Genomic DNA, 21,030 nt, shown 5'->3' with positions numbered 1-21,030 from the left:
ACATTGGAGTCAGGAGTGGACTGGCCAAGTTCGCCGATGACACCAAACTTTGGGGCAAAGCATCCACACCTGAAGACAGGCAGGTGATCTAGGATGACCTGGACAGGCTCAGCAAATGGGCAAATGAGAACCGGATGGTGTTTAACACTGAAAAATGCAAAGTTCTCCACCTTGGGAAGAAAAACCTGTAGCATCCTTATAGGCTCGGCAGTGCTACGCTGGCTAGCACTACGGAAGAAGGAGACTTGGGGGTCATGATTGACCAGAAGATGAACATGAGCCTACAATGCGATGCTGCAGCTAGGAAAGTGACCAAAACGCTGGCTTGCATCCATAGATGCTTCTCAAGCAAATTCTGGGATGTCATTCTCCCCTTGTACTCGGCCTTGGTGAGGCCGCAGCTGAAGTACTACATCCAGTTTTGGGCCCCACAACTCAAAAAGGATGTGGAGAAGCTTGAGAGAGTCCAGGGGAGAGCCATGCACATGATCAGAAGGCAGGAAAACAGGATTTACAAGGAAAGGCTGAGAGCCATGGGGCTCTTTAGCCTGGAAAAGCTTAGGCTCAGGGGTGATCTGATGGCCACCTATAAGTTTATCAGGGGTGACCACCAGTATGTGAGGGAACATTTATTCACCAGAGTGCCCCAAGGGATGCTTTTGCTACCCCAAAATTATCCAACAGAAATGGGGATAGAAGGTTGACTTGCATATACGTGATGACTGGATGTAACTGTCCATGGCTTGTAGCAATGTCCATGTAAAACTGAAAGCACTAGAGAAATCCTTAGTAGGTTTCATAAAAGTTTAGCTTTTTTTTTTTTTTGCTTTTCAGGGTAAAAACTGCTTGAAGGGGTATTTAAATTTCCAGGGAAATGGTATATGTTTGAATGTAATTGTCTCCTGTAGCAATGCTTGCATTTTTGCTACTCAAAGAATGCATCTACACATCGCCGTATGTCACTGTAAGGTGCACTATGGCAACATAATGATCACATGAGTCTACACATGATCACCAGCTGTGCCACCATAGCAGCACACTCCCCCATTGTAGCAGCACACTCAGCAGTTATTGCATGCATGGCAACATAGAGGCAAAATCTAACCACCCATTCTCTGCTGTGCTTTAGTACTTTCAAAAGCAATCACATGAATCTACACATGATCACCAGCTATGTTGCCGTAGCAGTACACTCCCCAGCTGTAGTGATGCACTCCCCAGTTATTGTGTGCCAATGTGGCAATGTAGTGGCAAAATTAACCATGTGCTGCGCACCTGGTACAGTAACCACCCATACTGCACCATGCTTTAGTACTGGTATAGCAACGTCGCTGTATGGTGATGTGTAGACACACCCAAAAGGAAACACTGCTGCAGCTATTGTGTTGAGGCCTTCCCTTTGTTTCCAGGTAGGCTTTTAAGGCATGGATGGCCTAATCTTCTTGTTCTTTATGAATGAGTTTATATTTTAATTAATTAATTTTTCCATCCTTGATTTTGTTATTGCCTGTATTCCCTGTCGTGGCTCTGCATTCCATATTCTGTTAGATATTTTTAAAATATTCTGCCAGGTTTTAAATAAGGTTTTAAATGATACATTTCTGAATTAGTGTGTTCAATATTGCTATTAATCTGGATGAATTTCTAAATCCTCTTTTGTTTTTTGATATTTATGTTGACTGGTCTTCCTGCCTTCCTTCCTGCCTTCATTCTTGCCTTCCCTTGAGGCCATGAAAATAAACAGGTCATCTGCACTTTGGTTTTAGTAATGTTTTGGTATCTGGTTCAAGTGCACACAGTGCTGCAAAGTCTGGATTGTAAACATGGTAAGGGAATATTTAAGACCCAACTGTTCATACGAAAATAAATAAATAAGCATGAAATAATTTAATAGTAAGGTCTTAAAACAGCTTTTTGAGAGAACTCTTTATTGTACCAGCAAGCAGTTCCTGACATTATCCTTTATGCAGATTAAATAGGTCTTCAGGGAAAAATGGTAAAATACAAAAAATGTTCCCCTTTTTTTGAGAAGGAGATGAAGTAATAATCCTTCCCAGTAACCTTGCTTCTTATTATGCATCCATTTAAACTGCAGGCAGAAGAATATTAGGGGACCAAGAGTAAAATAAAATTGTTGCTCAGTACTATCAAGATGGTATTCTATCTTCTAGTATAATTGTAACTATACCTGCACCTTAATTATAGTCTCAGGCTACACTAAAACCGTTAGGTAGTTTTGAAATGATATGGGGACAGAGCTAAAATAACTTCTACACTGTATGATGAAATAGAGTTCTAACTGGACCCACTACTTCGGGATAAATCATAATTAATGGATAGGGATTCTGTCTAAGCCAGTGCAATGAAGGAAGAGGTTAATTTTTCAGTGTCTGTTTTAGTCTGAAAATGTTATAATGAGGCCAGTAAAAATGTTTCAGTTTTTGACAAAATATTGATATAAAGCTTTGATATTATTGTAGAAAAAGGGAAATAATGGCAAAAAAATTCAAGTATGCATGATATCTGCTATTCTATCTCTTTTTGCTTTGATTTTTATCAGCAAAAACATTACTGTGCATTTCTTTTGTTTAACTTCTTGTGTAAAATGAATAATAAGAAAACACAATAGTGTCTTGTAGAATATCATGAATAGCAGATGCCTGTTATGGGATGATAGAACAACTATTCAATATTTTTTTAAAATCTCAAACTGAGAGATGAGCTTTTTTGTCTTGCATTGGGTCCTGAATATCCAATCACAGGAATGAGACCCCAGAATGCCAGAGAGGGCCATACTAGCTGACCTCTGTATTGGACCAGGATTTTATTTTTCTTATTAAGGGCCTGCTCCAAACTCAGTTGCAGCCAGTGGGAGAGTTTTGAATCAGGGCCAAATTCTTGCAGATGTCCTTTCTTTAGTCCAAAGCTTGGCTGCCATCCTTTCGGCTTTTATTAACCAAGTCACCAAAGAAACAAAGTAAAAGAAAGGATGTTTTTCCTGGGGGTTTACTGTTTCTAATTAAAACGTTTAGTCACCAGAAATGCCCTTATTTTTGTTTCAGATCAAAATTACACCATTGGGTGGGGAACAGGAGGTCTTTTAGGAACACTGTATAAATTAGTTTTAGTTAACTGAATCTGAAAAGCAGAGCATGTAATCTTTTGGCCTTTCACTGAGAGTAGCTCTGCTGGTATTTTGGACAGCTAGCTCTCTGAGGAACAAACTCAGGAAAAGCAATGTCAGAGATGATTAGGAATGGCAGGGATGGAAGCATACTTTACTGGAAACGTTGGCTAACCTTACATTATAATTGCTGTACTGAAGCAGTAAACAGCTTCTATCCTTCTGATCTTTCTGGTGAAGAACAAGCAATGGCTACACTTATTTTTCATGTGAATTTTGCAGTGCCTCATACTTTATGGTGTTTATATTGTTAGTTCTGTTGTGTACATTACAATTAATGGAAATTTCTCATTACTGTGTTGGATCATCACAGAAGTTTTGACATAATATTTTCGCCTCGGCTTTACGCCTTAGGGATATATGTTCATTTGTTCCCTTGGCCTGTTTTTCATGACATATGCTGCTTTCAGTGAGCAGTCGGAATCAGGTTCTGATCTCAAGCACACTGCTGTGTATTGGGAATAGGTCCACTGAGGTCAGTAGATTCTTCTAGTTTTACATTAGTGTTACTGAGGTCAGACTTTTCCTCAGTGAATGGGCTAACATCATCTTTAACTTTTGGCTGACAGAATGCTGTAAGTGGAAGACAAATGGATGGCTTCAGACCATTGCCAAAATCTCTTTTTATTACAGAGATTGAACTCCATAGCAGAGATGTTCAAATTATGACAGAAGGGTAATCAGATTATTATAGGGAAAACAAAAATTCTGTTTCTGTCAGCATCAGTATTTGAGCCATAATGGCAGTTTGAAGAGCACTCTGGAGACACGTGGCTGATTGAATCACAGCTTTATGTTATACTGTTTCTTCTTCCTGGAGGGTAGGGCTAGGATTAAGAGTGAGCTAGACAAGTTGGAGGATTGGGCCAAAAGGAATCTCATGCAGTTCAACAAGGACAAGCGCAAAGTCTTGCACTTAGGACAGAACAAATCCATTCATCACTACAGACTGGGGGCTGACTGCCTGGGCAGCAGCTCTGCAGAAAATGACCTGGGGGTTACAGTGGACAAAAACTCCCTGAAAGGGGGTTCAAAAGAGGATGAAGCTAGACTGTTCTCAGTGGTGGCAGATGGCAGAACAAGGAACAATGGTCTCAAATTGCAGCAAGGGAGGTTTAAGTTAGATATCAGGAAGAATTTTCTTACTAGGCAGGTAGTATAACACTAAAACAGGTTACCCAGAGAGGTGGTGGAATCTCCATCCTTGGAGGTTTTCAAGACCCAGCTAGACAAAACTTTGGCTGGGATGATCTAGTTGGGGCTGGTCCTGCTTTGAGCAGGGGGTTGGACTAGATGACCTCCTGAGGTCCCTTCCAGCCCTGTCTATGATTCTAAGGCATAGGAATGGTTAGGTTCTCACAGCAGTTTCCTTTGGGGAGGAGGGAAGATTTCGAGTAACCCAAAAGTGGGTGGTCAGTTGGAAAGACTAATAATGTCTCCTTAGTTCATGCTTCGGGCCATAACATGGAAACATATTGGAGGGGCCATACTGTAAAATATCTACATATTTTTCCCCACTTCTTTGTTTTTAAGGGTTGTTTGTTTTGTTACTTTTTTCATTCTATGTAGTGATAACTTCTCTATAATTTTACTAAAAGTGAATGTTTTAACTGAGGTCAGAATTTACCTGAATGAATTTGCTTTTTTCCTTAAAGCTTAAAGCACTGTGATTGAAGCACATAGATAAGACCATACCTGGGAGGAGAGGAGCTATGGGCTAGTCTTTTTGGTCTGTGTTTGTTCATCATCTAGCACAACAGGGTTCTGATTCATGGCCAGGGCTCCTAGATGCTGGGCAATAAACAACATTAACTGCAATAAGAGAACTGCATAGTCCATGAGACTTGATGGTTCAAATAGTGTTTTTTAAGTAGTGAAGATTAGTTTTTTTCTTTTAGTACAGTAAAATGAAAGACCATATTTGATATCAGCTTGGTATACAGTACATTCTCTAAAGGACTACAGTATGTCCTTTGGGCTTGATAATCAAGCAGATGTTTTTCATAGCTGGGTACTTTGATGTATGCCAACTAATAATAGCTATTACAGAAATAAAAGTCTGAATTAGTTTTGCAAATGAGTCCTGGCTCATATAAAACTGGTGGTGATTTTTGAAATACAAGCAAGACTTAAGTTTCACCATGAAAAAAAGAACAATGGAAAAAATATAGGCGTGAGGTAAGGATTTTTGTGGGTGATGCCTTTTATTGAACTAACTACATTGTTGGGATAAAGTTAGACATGCTTTCAAATGTAAGGCATCAGGTCTGAGGGAAGAAGCAGACACAGCAATGATTAAAAACAGTGGAAGAAATTAGGCCTGTCTGTCTTATCCTTGTTTCATGTGATAAAGCTGAACTGAGTGAGCTTCACTGAATTAGTGCTGCTTCACATTTATGTACAGAATATTTTCAACTGTTGAACTAAATAATACATAGTTAAAATCCAGTATAAATAACTGAATTGTTACAGAATAACACCTATATATTCACAGTTTAAATTGGAGCTATTTACAAAGCAGATTAACGAGCATTTAAAATATAACTTATGCATTCTGTGGAGAAAGTTGCTAAGATGTTTATGTGCATCTCTGTACAAGGAAAGAAATATCATCATCTTTTGTGGTGTTCTGGTGGATGTCTTGTGAAAAGTACTGATTGAACATGGAAAATAAAGCAACAGATGGCACAACCTTATAATAGGTCAGTAAACTCTGAAAGTGCAAGACTGCCAGTCCTGAAATTGAAAACAGGTGGCAAAAAATTCACTTGGAGACTTGGCATCTGTACATAATCAGTTTCTATAAGTGTCTTGGTCAGACACGTATTGGCTTCATTGCTGATTGCAATTTAGCAACTAAAGGAACCAACACTTGTATTTAATTAGAACAGTATAGTAATAACTGATCACCTTTTTATATTACTTTCTATTTTTTCCTACGATAGACCCTGGTTTAACAACCTTTTTTTTGGTTGAATTGTGTTTCACAGTGTCTTTTATTATACCAGTAGTAACATGGTTTGCAGTAGTATTTGTGGCAAATAGTTTCTTCCTCAGAGCAGTTAAGTCAGGGGTGGGCAAATTATTTGGGCTCAAGGGCCACTTAAGGAGTTTTGGTAAGCTGTCATGTGCACTACCATGCCCCCCACCCCTCCAGAACAGCTCACCAAAACTTCCTAAGTAGCTGTGTTCCACACAAGCCCAGGCAGACAGAACGGGGCCGTGGGTGGGCAAGAAGTGGCATCTGGGATCAGGATGGGCAGCTGGGGCTGGGACTGTGAGGTTTGGACAGCAAGGGGGCTGGGGAAGAGCCATGATCCACTCTTTGCATGTCCCTGCAATGGGCACTGGTTCCACAGTGAGGGGCATGCAGGGAGGGGATTGCAGCTCAACTCTGGGCCCCAGCCTTGCAGTGTCCCTGCCTGCGATCCTGGGGTCTCCACATAGACTGTCCAGGACCCACATGGGAAGCATGCATGGTCAGGCAGATGGGATGGTGCCACAGGTGGGCAGGAAGCTGCATCTGGGAGTGCGTGGGTAGGCCTAGGATCTTGAGGTGGGTCCCAAGGCAGAGCCATGATACATTCTCTGCATACCCCCGCTCACAGAACTGAGGCCCAATGTAGGAATGCATGGGCAGCAGATCACAGCCCTGCCTCAGACCCTGGCCCCTGCCATCACGCTATCACTGCCTCGTGATCCCAGCCCCACCTACCTATCCTGCTTCTGGACACTGCTCCCCACCCACCTGTGGCCCCATCCCATTTGCCCAGCCACATGCTCTTCCCCCGCAGGTCCCACCCTCAGCAGTGGGTGTGGGGCAGACCGGCCGGAGTGCCTGGGCAGCAGGGCCAAGTCTGGCAGCAGCCAGAAGGAGCCACCACTGCCAGTGCTGCCAGAAAGCAAGTCCGGCATCCCTGCCCTCCCCACCCCAGCCTGTTGTGTGCCTGGGGGTGGCAGGACCACCTGCATGAGCCAGCTGTTGTATCTGGGCTGGGCAGGGCCGAGAGACCTTGCCATGGGCCAGACAAAATCCTTTGGCAGGCTGGACCCAGTCCACAGGCCATGTTTTGCCCACCCCTGTGTTAAGTTCTCTCACTATCACATTTCTCTTTTGAAGGCATAAACTCAACAAATACATCTGTGTTTGTTTTTGCATAGTTGAAATTAAATGCCATGAAACAAACAGTAGTAGAAATACAAAAATGTTGTACTCAAATAGCATCTCCCCTTAACCTGTTTTCCTGAACTTGCCCTTTTCATGTCTGAGGGAGCAGTTGGGTGCCTTTTTAAATGTAGGTGGCTATCAGTAACCTAAATGGGAACATCCCAATCAAAGAGAGAGAGCTTCAGTGTAAGCAATGTGGTCAAGGTTGACATGTAGAGAAATACACAAATAGCTGAACTGATTGCAGGCCAGTTTAAGTCTGGAACGCTTTGAAAGGTATTTTAAGTTTTGTAGGCCAAAGGATGCTGGCCAAAATACCTGAAATTTCTTTTTATATGTGAGGAAGACAAAAGGCCTTTGAAGTAACCATACTGCAGGATATTAAACTAAAAGAAATCCAAGATGATCAGGAGATAAGTTTTTGCACGTGAAAAAACCAGTAAAGTAATCCAGTAAAGTAAGAATTGTTCTAACTTTCCAAACCATAGTTTTAGATTGGGGTTTAAAATAGGCAAAATTTTCACCCCCATCTAATTTGAACTGAATTCTATCTATTGTATGCAAACCATGAGATAAGCTAGTAATTGCTATATGCAATACATTACAGATTAGCATTCACCAAGCTCTGGGCGCTGACACACAAATGGGGTGGCTTTCAGAAGTTCTGAGCATTCACAAACTTACTTAAATTAATGGAAAATGCAAGTTGCTCAGTAAGCTTCCAAACATCATTGTGACAGGAGGCAATCTCTCAGGCCTGGTCACCGAACTGGCCCACCCACCTGTCTAGAGCAGTCTGCCCGGTCTCGCTTGCCGCATCTTAGATGTAAAGTCAACTGCTGTTACAATAAGCGGGAGGTTGCCTATTTAAGACTGTGATGCCTAGGGTGTTCTACATGACTCCAACCTTCCCTTATCATGTCCCATGACTTGCAGATGTCTTCCTTGAGTTGCTGTTTGCTCTGGCTCAAGGCCCCTTGCTAGGCCTCACACATTCATCCTATCATTCCACCCCAATGGGCTTCATTCACCCCACCTGCTCTCACCAGGCCTCTAGCACTCTGCCCACTCTTGCTGGGCCTCTTACTTGCTGCCCCATACAAGACCACATTTGACCTGCCCTGCTCCCTTGAGCAGCTCCAGTAAGCCATCTGGCTTGCCTACTCATACCCCTTGACTGGCTCTGGTGCAGCCTTTCGGGCCACTCCCGTGACCCTCATTTGAGCTGTGACTAGCCAATTCACCTCGCCCTAGGTGGAGTTCTGACTCAAGTCCCTTGCTGGATAACTCCTCATTTGCACCCTCTAATAAGGCTAATTACTCGCCCTCTCAGCTTCAGGTCCACTTGTGGTTTCAGGCATCCCAAGACTTACCTGGGCCTAATTGCCCACTTCCTGAGGCATCAGCACACACCTCCTTCTCTGGGGCCTGAACACTGCACCCCTTTGCTGGGGTGACTACTCTGCCCCACTCACTGGGGCCTAAACTCGGCCCCTATGCTGGGGCCTCGGGGTTTTACACCCCCCACGGGCTCAGATGCCTGTCAAAGTGGGCTTACCTGGCCTCACTACCACTGGGATCTTACACTCCTGTGGGCTCGGGTGTCTCTTGCATAGGCATACTTGGCCCTGCTAACTTCTGGTCTTCATGACCCACCAGATGGTGGGGGCTGGGGTTGTCAGGTGACCCTACCTGCCTTTCACAAGGGAGGTAGCTGGCCTAGCATTTCTGGGGTAATGTCCTGCCACAGACAGGCCCACCAGACCACCCTTCTCTGGCAGGGTACAGTTTTGGGTCTTACCCTGGATCAAGCAGACCTACCTGCCCTGGTCTAGCTCCCTCATTAGGGCTTCTGTATGCTGTTCTTGGGCTCTCTCTGATTGGGTCTAGCTCTCACTATGGCCCCATTCTAATCTTATAACAGCCTGCATGCTGGCTGACCCCTAGCCTCTTTGGCTGTGAAGTCTCACCTCCTTGCAGGCTCTGGCACCACTTACAGGCCAGTCAGGTGTCAGATAGCTCACAGTGGCCTTGGCCTGACCCTCACATTGGGCTTAATTCGGCCCTGGCCCTCTTGTATTGACCGGTGTGAGGGATCAAAGAGTCAACCTAGCAGCTGCTGAGCCCATACTCCAGAGTGGGGTCCCTCCTGGGTCCCATCAGAGAGCCATCTTCTACTCTGGGTCTTGCCTCGCCCCCTTGTAGGCCTACCAGGTGTTAGTCCCATGCTCAGGCAGGGCCTTGTTCTGACTAAGCCTAAACCTTCCTGGAGCTCTGGACCTCACTGGGTCTGTGGGAACCTCCTGCCATCCCCATAGTTCTTCCCTTACCGCCAAGGTGTTCTGTGAGCAGCAGCTCAGCCAGGTGTTGTTGTTCGTTCAGCTGCTCGCACCTGACTGCTGCCTTAGCCCTGAGAGCTGGGATCTAAAATGGCTGGCCTGCACCTGCTGGCTGCCTGCTCTCAGGTGCTGCTCTGAAGGTGCTCCGTCATACACCTTTCCCCCTTAAAATGGCTGCCATGGGGTGTCTCCCTACTGTTCAACATGCAGGCTTCTCTGTAGCCTGCAGCAGCACACTAAGTGGCAAGCACCCCAATTGTGCTCTGCCACATACCTCCCTTCAAAATCATTCCCTGGGGGTAGTGCAACTCTGCTTGCCCGGTCGAGCTACTGAGTTCCCAGGCAGTGCACCATTTGACAGGGGGCAATCTCCCAGGCCCAGTCACAGTACTGGCTCACCCGCCTGTCTGGGGCAGTCTGCCTAGTCTCATCTGTGACTCCTTTGATGTAAAGGAAACTGGTGTTGCAATAAGCAAGGGGCTGCCCATTTAAGACCCCAATGCCTAGGCTGGGCCTTGTTCTAACCAGGCTGAAACCTTCTTCCTGGGGCTCTGGACCCCACTGGGCCTGTAGGAACCTCCTGCCATCCCCATAGTTCATCCCTTACCGCCAAGGTGTTCTGTAAGCAGCAGCTCAGCCAGGTGTTATTGCTCCTTTGGCTGCTTGCAGTAAACTGCTGCCTTAGTCCTGAGAGCTTGGATCTAAAATGGCCACCTCATCATGACTGGCTTGCACCTGCCGGCTGCCTGCTCTCAGCTCTTAAAGTGAGCACTGAAGTTGATCAACTTGAAATGTACAGTTATAATTGTCAGTCTTAGAAGTGGATGGTACAGAGCTAAGAAATCTATATCTATGAATGTGAGTGGTTAAAAAAGCAGGAAGCTTTAAGATCATAAATAAATGACCAGTGGTTTTTGTTCCCCAGCTATAAATACCTTTGAGTGACATGATGTTGTGAACATTTAGGAAGCTGCTCTGTGAAAAGAAACAGATCCCTTAGTGGTATCTAAAGTTGGGCAGGCACCTCTTATCACTGATCACTACATAATATCCGGCCCAAAGTATTGTCCCATAGGTCAACCACCTATCACATTCACAATTTCAGAGGTTGTTTACACTCCCAGGCTAGGGACAGAAGTTATACATAAATCAATTTAAGTGGCTGAAAATTAGTTTAAGCCTGTAACAGAACAAAAGTTCAGTGCACATAAACCAGTTTCAAAATGGCTGAAAGTGGTTTAAGATAATGTTGGTTGAATGTAGTAATCGCTTCTCGGCCTCTTGAAGGCTCAGATCGAGCGAAAACATTTACTCTTCTATCAGGCTTAACTGATTTGGGTCAAACTGTTTTATGGAACTTGTGTCCCAGACTCCTTCCTGGTTTAAGTTTAAATCAGGGTTCCCTAGCATCCCAGCATGCTTTTCAGCCCTGGACTGGGCTGTGCTGTCTGCTCCAGAGAGCAGAGCTTGCCCTGCCCCTCTGTTCATTAGCTAGCCCTCACTGTTCAGGCTAGAAAAGGGGTGGGGGTGGGAAGCCTGGCTGGGGATCATGGCCAGGTCTGTCTGAGGGGGTCACAGGCAGCCCCTGCCAGGCCTTTCTCCCCTGGAGTGGAGGGGGCGGGAGCATTGGGCAGGGCAGGGCAATAGCCTGAGGGGAACTGCCCCCCTCCCCAGGCAAACCCCTGATGGGGTCTGGGAGGGGCTTTAATGCCCCCTTCCCCAGCTCAGTGTGCTGGTGCCAAGCCCTGCAGGAGTAGACTCAGAGGTGGGAGGTGTTGGCAAAGATAGAGATGGAGCTAAGGGAACAAGATAGGGTCCCAGACACCTTGAGGGTCGCATACAGCTTGACCAAAGAATGCAGAGAGGTACATTTACATTATAAAGCAGAACTTGTAAAAGGTGGGAATACATAAATAAAGACTTTCTGAATACCTGGATGTAAGGAGACACTGTGCCCTCAGGGTTACCTAAGACTTATACAAGGCTTTGTCTTGTCTTTTTGGTTTATTACATTCCTTTTTAAGTTAGACTATGTTGTGTGTACTCTCACTGTGTTTTACTGGGCTGTATTTTAGCTTAGGCAAAGACTTTTGTTCTTTGTTGTGTGCTTGAGGTTGCAAATTGTAGTGTTCAATATACGCTTGCTTCAGAGAGAGGATTTTTTCAGAGAAAGGACTTTTTTCCCCAACCCCATTCAGGCAGCCCCGCAGACCCTGGCTGGCATCCCTGTGGATTTAAACCCCCACCCTCCAGTAGGCTAGCCCCGGGCTGGTGCCTAGCCATACCCCTCCACTCCAACAGAGAGGGGTGAGGGCCTTTTGGAGGGCTTGTCTCCCCTCCCGTTTTGGCAGTGGTTGGCAGACATGCTCTAGTGCCCCCCAGGTTCTGGCTCGAGCCATTGCAGGCATGTGGCTGCATTTCTTGATTCAGAAGTGAATGTCTGTCCATTTGTTAATGGGTTCAATCTGTACAGCCTAGACTAACCTGCTTAATGAATTCAGGCTCGAGTTTTTTGAATGTCTGACCCTAATCCTGGGAAAAGAACAATATCCTTGTGGCAGCTACCTCAGTTGTTTACAAGGAAAATGCGTTAGGAAAATACTGAATATTCTGTTAGCTTTCTTAGTGTACTTTAACAGCTGGATACAAGAAGAGAAGCCAGCACCATGTGACCAGCCAGCTGTCTGTAGACCACCATTAAATATCCCCCTTTCCATTAGTAATCCAAAAACTTTGTTTTGGAAACCATTATCTGAGATTAAACTGGGTTCATCTTTTCAATGCAGAAAGTTTTGCAATAGTGAAGTATTAGAACGTTATCTTTGCTAGGTTTTTTCTGCTCTTTGTTAACTATATTTGTACCTGTAGCTATTTAACTTCTAGCTCTCTTGCTTGGAATCTGAACATGTCATCCTTTCTCATGGTAACTTCTAAATGTATTATAGGATTAGTCTAATACTGCTCATTTTAGCAAAGCTATTGTTGGCAATAAAGTTAGCTGTTGTTTTTCTTTTTTGTACACATTTACATGAGAAGAGGATATAGCACACATATAGAGGATATAGTTTGTGCCCCATTCTCCCTCCCTTCCTATACCTTATCCCCCAACCAAGTATTAAATAACAAGTGGTACATGTATTGGGTAACAAGTAATATATGCTTTTACCTGTATTTATATCAAAAGATACGTGGCAGATGCTTAGAAACTACTCTTTTAACAGGAGTGTAAACAGGAAGCTTACTAACTGGAAGACTGCACAGGTTTAGAACAGCCAGTTGGGATTTAAGGTGAGATGCCTGACTGCACACAGTTAATTTTGGGGGTGGAAGGAAAGCAAGGTAAGAAGTATGCTCCTTTTGGTTAAGCAACTATCAATGAATGGCTCTGTTTTGGAAGTGAGAAGTAGTTTTGTCTTTTTGATAGCTAGGCTGCAGAGAAAAGGTATCCTGAAACTAAAGAGCATATGGGAAACTGTTGTATGAATACAAAGAAATCAGAAAATTAAAATGTGATGTGATGGGAAGCACAAGTATCCCACTATGAGATTTTTTTTTGCGATGCCAGTAAACCCAGCATTTGAGACAATCTAGTTTTCATCCTAAACTTGCTTAAGGGCCATATCCAGTAAGGTGGAGCGGACAACCAAAGGCCTATAAGTTAGATCTAGCCTACCAGGATATTTCACCTGATTTGAAAAGCCCAAATATAGTTGGCATTTTTTGCGGGTGGGGGAAGGATTTTGCAGCATTCAGCAGCCAAGTTGTGTGTTTAGTAGTGACAGTTCAGCACCGGGGAGAAGTGGCAGTGGCTGGGTCAGAAGCATCAGACCACCTCGGGTTGATATGCATTATTTCAGCCCGCTGCTCTGAAAAGGCTGGCAGCAGTAATAGTGGCCACTTCCAGTCTGCAGTCTTTATGAGGGTGTTGAGGACAGGAGTAGTGGAACAGGTGGCTCCACTGTAATGCTTGGTGAATTCTCCGTTGTGTGGGGGTGATGTCTCATAAGTGGGTTGGAAAGTCCCAGTCTGCCTGCAAGGGGGTGGGATAGGGCAGGCTGTATTGGGGGGGGAGGAAGGGGAAATCCTGTGTGCCTGAAATTACCCTCTGTAGGTGGCCAGAGTCAAAGTGCCACCCACCACTGGATTTTTCTGTACATTGTTTATATTCCATCTTTTCCCAATAATAAAGGTGTCTCTTTTCAGCCTTTTCATTCAGTGATTCTCAACTTGTTTAGACCCAAGGAACCCCACAGCAGATGCCAGCTCTTAGCTTTCATGGGTATTTTGACTACAGAAAAATAATAGAGCAATTATTTTGTTGTAAAGAACTCAAAGACCATAACAGGTCAGAAGGTTTGTGGCACTCTAGATACATGGTAACTGGATAGATCATGATACACAGTGGCTAATCATGAGAGAAAAGCCAAAATGGGGGGACATTCTCAAAATGGTTGAGGGTGTGTTTCTCTTTGGTGCTAAAAGCAAGTTGGCCTGAAGAGGGTTTATGGACAAGATTAGGAAACCCTACAGTGGTGTTCATAAATATGTTAGAACTGGTTAGCTATTACAATCCACCTTTAACAGATCATATATTTAAATGCAAGCAGGTACGATGGGTCTTACAGACTTTCCACTTACTATTTCAGCATGTTCAATTATACCCCAGATATCTCCCATAGAGAGCAAATGACCATAATTCTGAGATATGTAAACACTGAAGGAAACAAATGTGTTATTGAGGAGAGTTGTATTGAGTTTATTGATCAGAAAGGAGAAATGTGGAAGGGGACTAGCGGCAGGAATTTTAAATCAACTAGCAAAACTTGGATTGGGTGCATTATAATTTAGAAGGCAGGAATATGACAGGGGTGCAAATAAGCTGTGCAAAGACAACCCTGTCCGAGCAGTCTTGATGGAAATAAATGAATTTGCAACATTTGTTCTGTGTTCTGCTCCTTCTTTAAACCTATCAGGTGCTTATGCATAGAGAATGCATAATACATTTTGCTGTGTAGTAATGCAGGGGTTGTCAACCTTTTTTAGTAAGTGTATCCCTGGATGCAGAGTGCAAAGAGGGGGTGTGGGAGATGCACAGCGTGGGGTGGTGAATGCAAGCTCTGCCCCCTCCCCAGCCTGCAGAGGGGTGGCAACACTCTGTCCCTGCCTGCCTGCACATACCCCATAGGGCAGGGGTGGGCAAAATGCAGTCCAGGGGCTGGATGCGGCCCTCCAGGCCATTCTTTCCAGCCCATGGGACCCCCCAAAATTAAGAAAATTAATATTTATTTGCCCCTGGCTGCCTATCTTGCTGCCCTCAATGGCTTGCCAAAACTCAGTAAGCAGTGCTCTGCCGGAAATAATTGCCCACCCACCTGCCATAGAGCCCTCCCAAGTACCCCCGGGGGTATGCATACCCCCAGTTGACAACCCCTGTAGTAATGTTTAAGGGGAACACTCTGGATATGACCTGCACCAGTGCCAAAATGCCTGGCTATGGCTCTGTCAAACCCACATCTTCTACATTCTAACAGTAAGATTAGGCAAGAAGCTGAATGAAGACTTTTTTGGATTGCATTATTTTATTTGAGTACGAGTGGTAATTAAGTGTCTAATTTTCTTCATTGGATCTAGCCCTAAGTGTTTACTTTCTAAATGAGTATAATATTAGTTTGACCAGCACTTGGGCTTTCCTCTGCATTGCCGACCTGATGTAAGAAAGAAAAACAGCCTTCAGGAAAGAAGGAAACAGTTTTCCAAGTTTTCCAAATGAAAATCAAAGTTATGCAGAGGTCTATGAAATTCATAGCAATAGGCCTATGAATGACTTAACTCTCAGAAAAATCCACAAAGTTCAAAGCTCAAGGGTTAAATGCACTACTTCACTTTGTAGGACTTATGCAGGTACTGTGCCCATGCTGCTACTCTGAACAGGAATGAATTTCATTCAAGAATGAGTTGCAAAAGAAAGAGTTTAAATAGATTTTGAATAAGATGATGAGATGATTCTTTAAAATAGGATTTCTCATGTCATGTTGCTTTCTGGTAAAGTACGTGAATGTTAGTGTACTTCCATAGACCTTAGGGGAATTAAATTGTTGTTGAATCAGTTCTGTACCACAAGATGTAAAGAGTTTGTTTCCAAACCTTACTGTGGCTTTTGTGGCTCAGGATGGGCTGTCAGCCAGTCTGTGGGCTAAAACTTTGGCAACAACGTGGCATTAACCTAGAAATATAAGGCTGTTTTAAAGCCTGTTTTTCATATAATTGGCTGATGCTCCAACTTCATTGAGTCAGGAGGAGAGGAGATGGGGAAAGAAAGCAGACTGCTGGCACTGTTTAGTTTGGAAAGGAAAGAAGAGTGTTGAACGCTGTTAGTATATGCTTTTTAGAAATAAAAATGTGGTGGGAAAAATGATAAAAAATGAGAGGGGCTGATTTTTAACATGCATCATCAGCGCCCTCCTAATAAAACAGACCACTTTCAAACCAACCTGCTATTCTCCAAAATTACTATGCATATTGAGTAATCTTTTCTTGACTATGATTAATACGGCTGCAGAAGTTAACTGTATTTAATATTGCCATGTCCATTTAAAGTAATTTAAAAAAAAAAAGTAATTCCTTATCTCAGTATAGATTCTGGGGTCTTCTGACTCATTCCCTGATTTTTCCTTGACTCTTTTCCTCTAACCAGTAAAAATTAAAAGCAAATACACCCAAAATGAAAATTAATTAAATAAGTCATGGAAATTATTTTTGGAAATTAGTACTGTGTATCATGTGTAGTGCTAAAGAAAAAAACTAGGGCAGCTGTGAAGTCAGCCTTGTTTTTCCATTCTTTTGTTTGTACCTTTGAGTCCATGTGAATCACTGAGTTTACATAATTGAAGTTTATCTAAACCCAGTTCCATTTACAAAATAAATCCCCAGAAATATTTAAGCACTTTAGTGTTTGTTATCATTATACACTGTTCTGCGAGTTTCCCCTAAATCCTCCTACTTACCCACCCAAGAAGACTAAACTTCATGCAAGTAAAATGTGGCATGTCAGTTGTTATGTAACATAGCAGAGATGGTAGTAAATCATTTACTTCTTAATTATGTTTATTTTAGCTGTCCTTTCTTCACTGTGTAGTATTGGAGCATTAGTTTGATTCCTGTTTAGAAAACCACACAGATGACAAACCATTTGCATTAATATCCTATCTTATGGTACTGTTGTGCTGATGCTTTTATCATGGAAATGTTATGGGAACAGTGAAAAAAATCTGAGAAAAATTAAGTTTGGGGTTGTTTTTTTTTAACAACTCATGGTTAAATGCTGGAAAGAAGTAATCTTCAAATAGTTTGCTTACATTAATAGCCACCAGCAACTGAGCAGTGAGAAGCTTACTCATTTTAGGAAAGCAGAGGTAACACATTAACAGCTTCATATATGAAAAATCTGCTAACACTTAATATTTTGTCCTAATTCATAAACTTTAAAACCTCATTGCAGTTCTCATATTAAAGAAACACAGTCTTGCTGTTTAGTTGGAATTTGCAGAACATCTATAATAGCATGTGCTCTTTCTAACATTGGGAACCCCTCTACCATGTGCATGGTAGGAGACGTGATTGTGGGATCATGCATTAGATCCCATTGTGCCTTATGGTTGGTGCATGGGGAGCCTGATCCCAGGCTCCTTGTGTACTGACAAGAAACAAGCTTCTATAGCTGGGAGCACCCTCAGTTGAGGGTCTGCCAGCTGAAGGGGTGTCTAATGTACTCCTGGGGCTGGGGGGGTCGCAGCTGTGGCAATCCCACAGCCTCAGTGTTGTGTTAAATCCCTGGGGCTCTGGAAACATAACAGATGTGGTCCTGCAGTCCCACAGATTTCATATACCCCTGAAACTGGGGGATCACAGCAGGCATGATCCACCAGTCTCGTGAGTTTCTTGCACACCTGAGGCTGGGGGATTACAGCAAGTGTGATGCTGCAGCTCTGGGGGTTTCATGCACCTCCAAGACAGCTGCGCCCCCCCAGCTGCCAGGGTCCAACTGGGTCCTGTCACTCAGCATATACAGCTGTGAAGCTCAGGTTGCCCATAATCCTGGGACTTAGAGTCAATAGCTGCTGGGGCAGAGTCCTTTCAGTTACAGGACTCTTGGCCCTGGCTGGGCATAGTGCACACCTGTGGCTGGTATCCCCATCCCAGCCACAAAGGAGACCCTGTTACACATGCAAATTAAAGCTTGGTAGCAATCAGCTATGGAGTTAGTACACACTTCTTAGGTCTAATTTTAGAGCTGGTTGAAGTTTTTTGTTAGAGGTGCACCAATACTTCAGCCCAATATTGGGTCAGCACCAATGTAAAGAAAATTGACTGTATCAGAAATTGGCCTGATATATCCAACAATTTGGCTGATAAATGCCTGTACATGATCACAGCTGCAGCACATCACATAGGCAATGAAGACCACAGTCTGGCAGTATGGAGAGCTGTGTGCAGCTGGTAAATCTGCTGTGGTGGAAGGGGAGGGAGGAGGGAAGGGGCATGAGGGCCAGATCAAAGCTTCCTGTGGTGAGGAAGGGAATGGGGCTGGGGCAGGTGCTCCAAAGCCAGGGCGGGGCGTGGGACAGAGCTGCGGCTTGTCTGTGGGGCATGGGGAGCAGGGACTTCCACCACTGCATGTATCCGGGGAAGACATGGGGGTGGGGCACATGCTGTAGGCTGGGACTGGAGCTGCGCTGGGTTCTTCCTGGCACATGGGAGTGGGGGAGCTGGGCTGGGGCAGTAGTGATGCTGGGAGGAGGGGTCTGTGGTGGGGTTATAGCAAATTTTGGTGTGGCTGCAGCCCCCCCAATAGCCCCCTTCCCAGTGCTGCCGTTGCCCACCCTGAGCACAGCCCAGCCCAGCTCCCACTGGGAAGAGCCCAGTGCAGCTTTGGCTCAAGCCCGCAGTGGCAGCCTGCCCCACCCCATTCAGATTCGGGGATACGCCCCCCATGTCATCCTGGTCCCTGCCCCATACCCCCTGCATAAGCCACAGTTCTGTCCTGCACCCACTCCACCTCAGCTGGGCAGCACCTGCCCCAGCCCCACTCCCTCCCTCACCACAGGGGGCTTTGATCTGCCCCCCCAGTGCCCCTTCCCTTACCCCCCCATCCCTTCCACCACAACAGACTTACCAACTGGACACTGCTCTTCAAGCTGCCGAGCTGTGCTCCTCAACATCTACATAGTGCTCTATGGCTGTGCATGTACGGACCATTTATCGGCCAAATTATCAGCCATGTCAGGCCAATTTTAGATACAGACAATTTTCTTTATATTGGTGCTAATCTAATATCAGACCAATGTATTGGTGCACCTCTAGTTCCCTGCTCTAAATTTATAGTGAGGTTCCTTCTTGATGCACAGTTATATGTCTTTTTTCTTCCCTATACCAAGTGATGCCCTTAATATTTAGTGAAATCCAAGATGAGGTTTTTCCCCCATGTCAAATGCGAGGAAGCCTCATCTTAGATTTGAGTACCAGCCCAGGGCAAGTGGCTACTAATGGGGGGGGAGGGGTTCTGCCTGCCTGCCTGCCTGCTTTCCTGCCACGGCTTTCCCCACCACAGTGATGGGGGGTGATGAATTTAATAAGTAAGGATTGGGGACTGGTTAAATGAAATTTAAAAAAATAGTACATTAATAATAGTATAACAACATTTAGCTTCTGTCCCAGGACTTTTCATCAATAAATCTTAAAGTAGTTTACAAAGGAATATTATTATTGTGCAGGAAACTCAGGTCACGTACCCTGCCAAATGACATTGATCACAGAATCATCCAGCTCATTTCATTTTGAGCTTTCAAGACCTGAAATATTCATCAATATTGTATCAGATTTTCTTCATTGTCCTTCATTACTGGCATCCTTTTCACCTCTCACAGAGCTCTCACAGAGCCAAGAGAGGTAGTTGACCATGTTAGTCTGAAGTCAGGCAGAAACAAGTTAGAGCCGTGCCTTTATAAACTAACTGAAATAAAGATTTATAAAGTTTCACAAGCCACAGTTTACTTCATCAGATCCTCTCCTAGTGTCATACTTTCCACTTGACATTAGAGATAACAAATCTATACTTTTAAAAGGTTTTTGCACTTGTAAGAGCACTTTTATTTCTTTTTTTAATGAAAGCTTAGGTGACATCTACACAAGAATATTTGCCTGCTAAAAGTGCCATTTTAAACTACTTTAGTTATACCAAAGCCAACTCTTTAGTAAAACATTTTTTATTTTGTCTTAGGACTATCCTATTTTACTTTAAACTGCTCCCTAAATAAATAACCTAAACTAAAGTGAAATAGAGAGTTAGAGACAGGTAGCCATCTTAGTCTGAAATTAGGCAGAAGGCAAGGTATTGTGGCACCTACTAGATGAACTCATTCAGAGAGACGTGAGCTTTCACAGGCTACATGAGCCTACTTCATCAAATGATACTGATAGCATGCAGAAAGCAAGGATATTAAATAAAAAGGAATAAAGTATTTTAAATGTGAAGGATAAGGAAAGGAAGAAGAAAGGAGTGGGGCATTGCTGAGTAGGCAAGGTGAGTTGAAGAGATCAAAGGGGATGAACAAAGTAGTTAACCTACCGAGGGACATAGGAGTTACAGAACTAGTGCAAGTAATGGAATAAGAATCTAGAGTTTTTGTTGAGACTGTACTTAGCACAGTCCAGTTTGTGGCTCATTTCTTGTCCCACCATTTAATGTTCAACAATTTTTTAAAAGTTTTCTTCATTAAGAACAGCTACTCTGAGGTCAGTGATATTGGGCATTTATATACATACTTTTTTGTCCCATGATGCGCTTGAGATCCTCCTCTACGGAGAAGACTTGATTAATCGAGCTTGCTCTAAACGTGAGTTGAGGCAAACTGTGCTGCACCATATGCAGTTGTATAAGTGGCAAAATACATGTGTGCAGAAAATGATGGCAGTGCACTTTTGAACTAAAGCTCCTCTGAGTTTTAGTTCAAAAGCATGCCGCCACCACTTTTTCAGTGCTGACACACATTTTGCCACTTATACTCAGCATTGCAGTTCTGGGTGCTTCCATGTGTAAAAATGCCCATTATTTCCAAAGAGGGCAAAGTGTTCTGCCATAGACTTTTCTGTCTTTTTAGAAGTGAAGTTAGGGCTTTGTTGCACATTAACTTTAGGTACATCCTGGAGCTCTTAACCTTTGATTGTGCGCGCATTAACACCTAAAAATTAGTTTTAAGCACACTTTAGTTGGCTTAAATTTATGTCACTCTAGAGCAGTTTATTTCCATTCTGTGTTACCCAGCTTTTATTCCATTAATATG

General features: G+C 43.9%; 1 protein-coding gene across 1 annotated transcript in view; it reads left to right on the top strand.

Moving 5' to 3' along the window:
• The first annotated feature begins 1,731 nt into the window (after positions 1-1,731).
• Positions 1,732-21,030, top strand: part of PLXDC2 (plexin domain containing 2) — a 318,579-nt gene continuing 299,280 nt past the window's right edge. Inside the window, exon 1 of the mRNA XM_019532329.1 lies at positions 1,732-1,826. Coding sequence (XP_019387874.1) covers positions 1,769-1,826 — 58 coding nt within the window. The 5' untranslated portion in view covers positions 1,732-1,768. The remainder of the gene's footprint in view (positions 1,827-21,030) is intronic.

The sequence above is a fragment of the Crocodylus porosus genome, unplaced genomic scaffold, assembly GCF_001723895.1.
Source record: "Crocodylus porosus isolate Cpor-Errol unplaced genomic scaffold, CroPor_comp1, whole genome shotgun sequence".
Taxonomy (NCBI): domain Eukaryota; kingdom Metazoa; phylum Chordata; order Crocodylia; family Crocodylidae; genus Crocodylus; species Crocodylus porosus.
The sequence above is the reverse complement of the archived record's forward strand: the minus strand, read 5'-3'. Positions and strand labels throughout refer to the sequence as shown.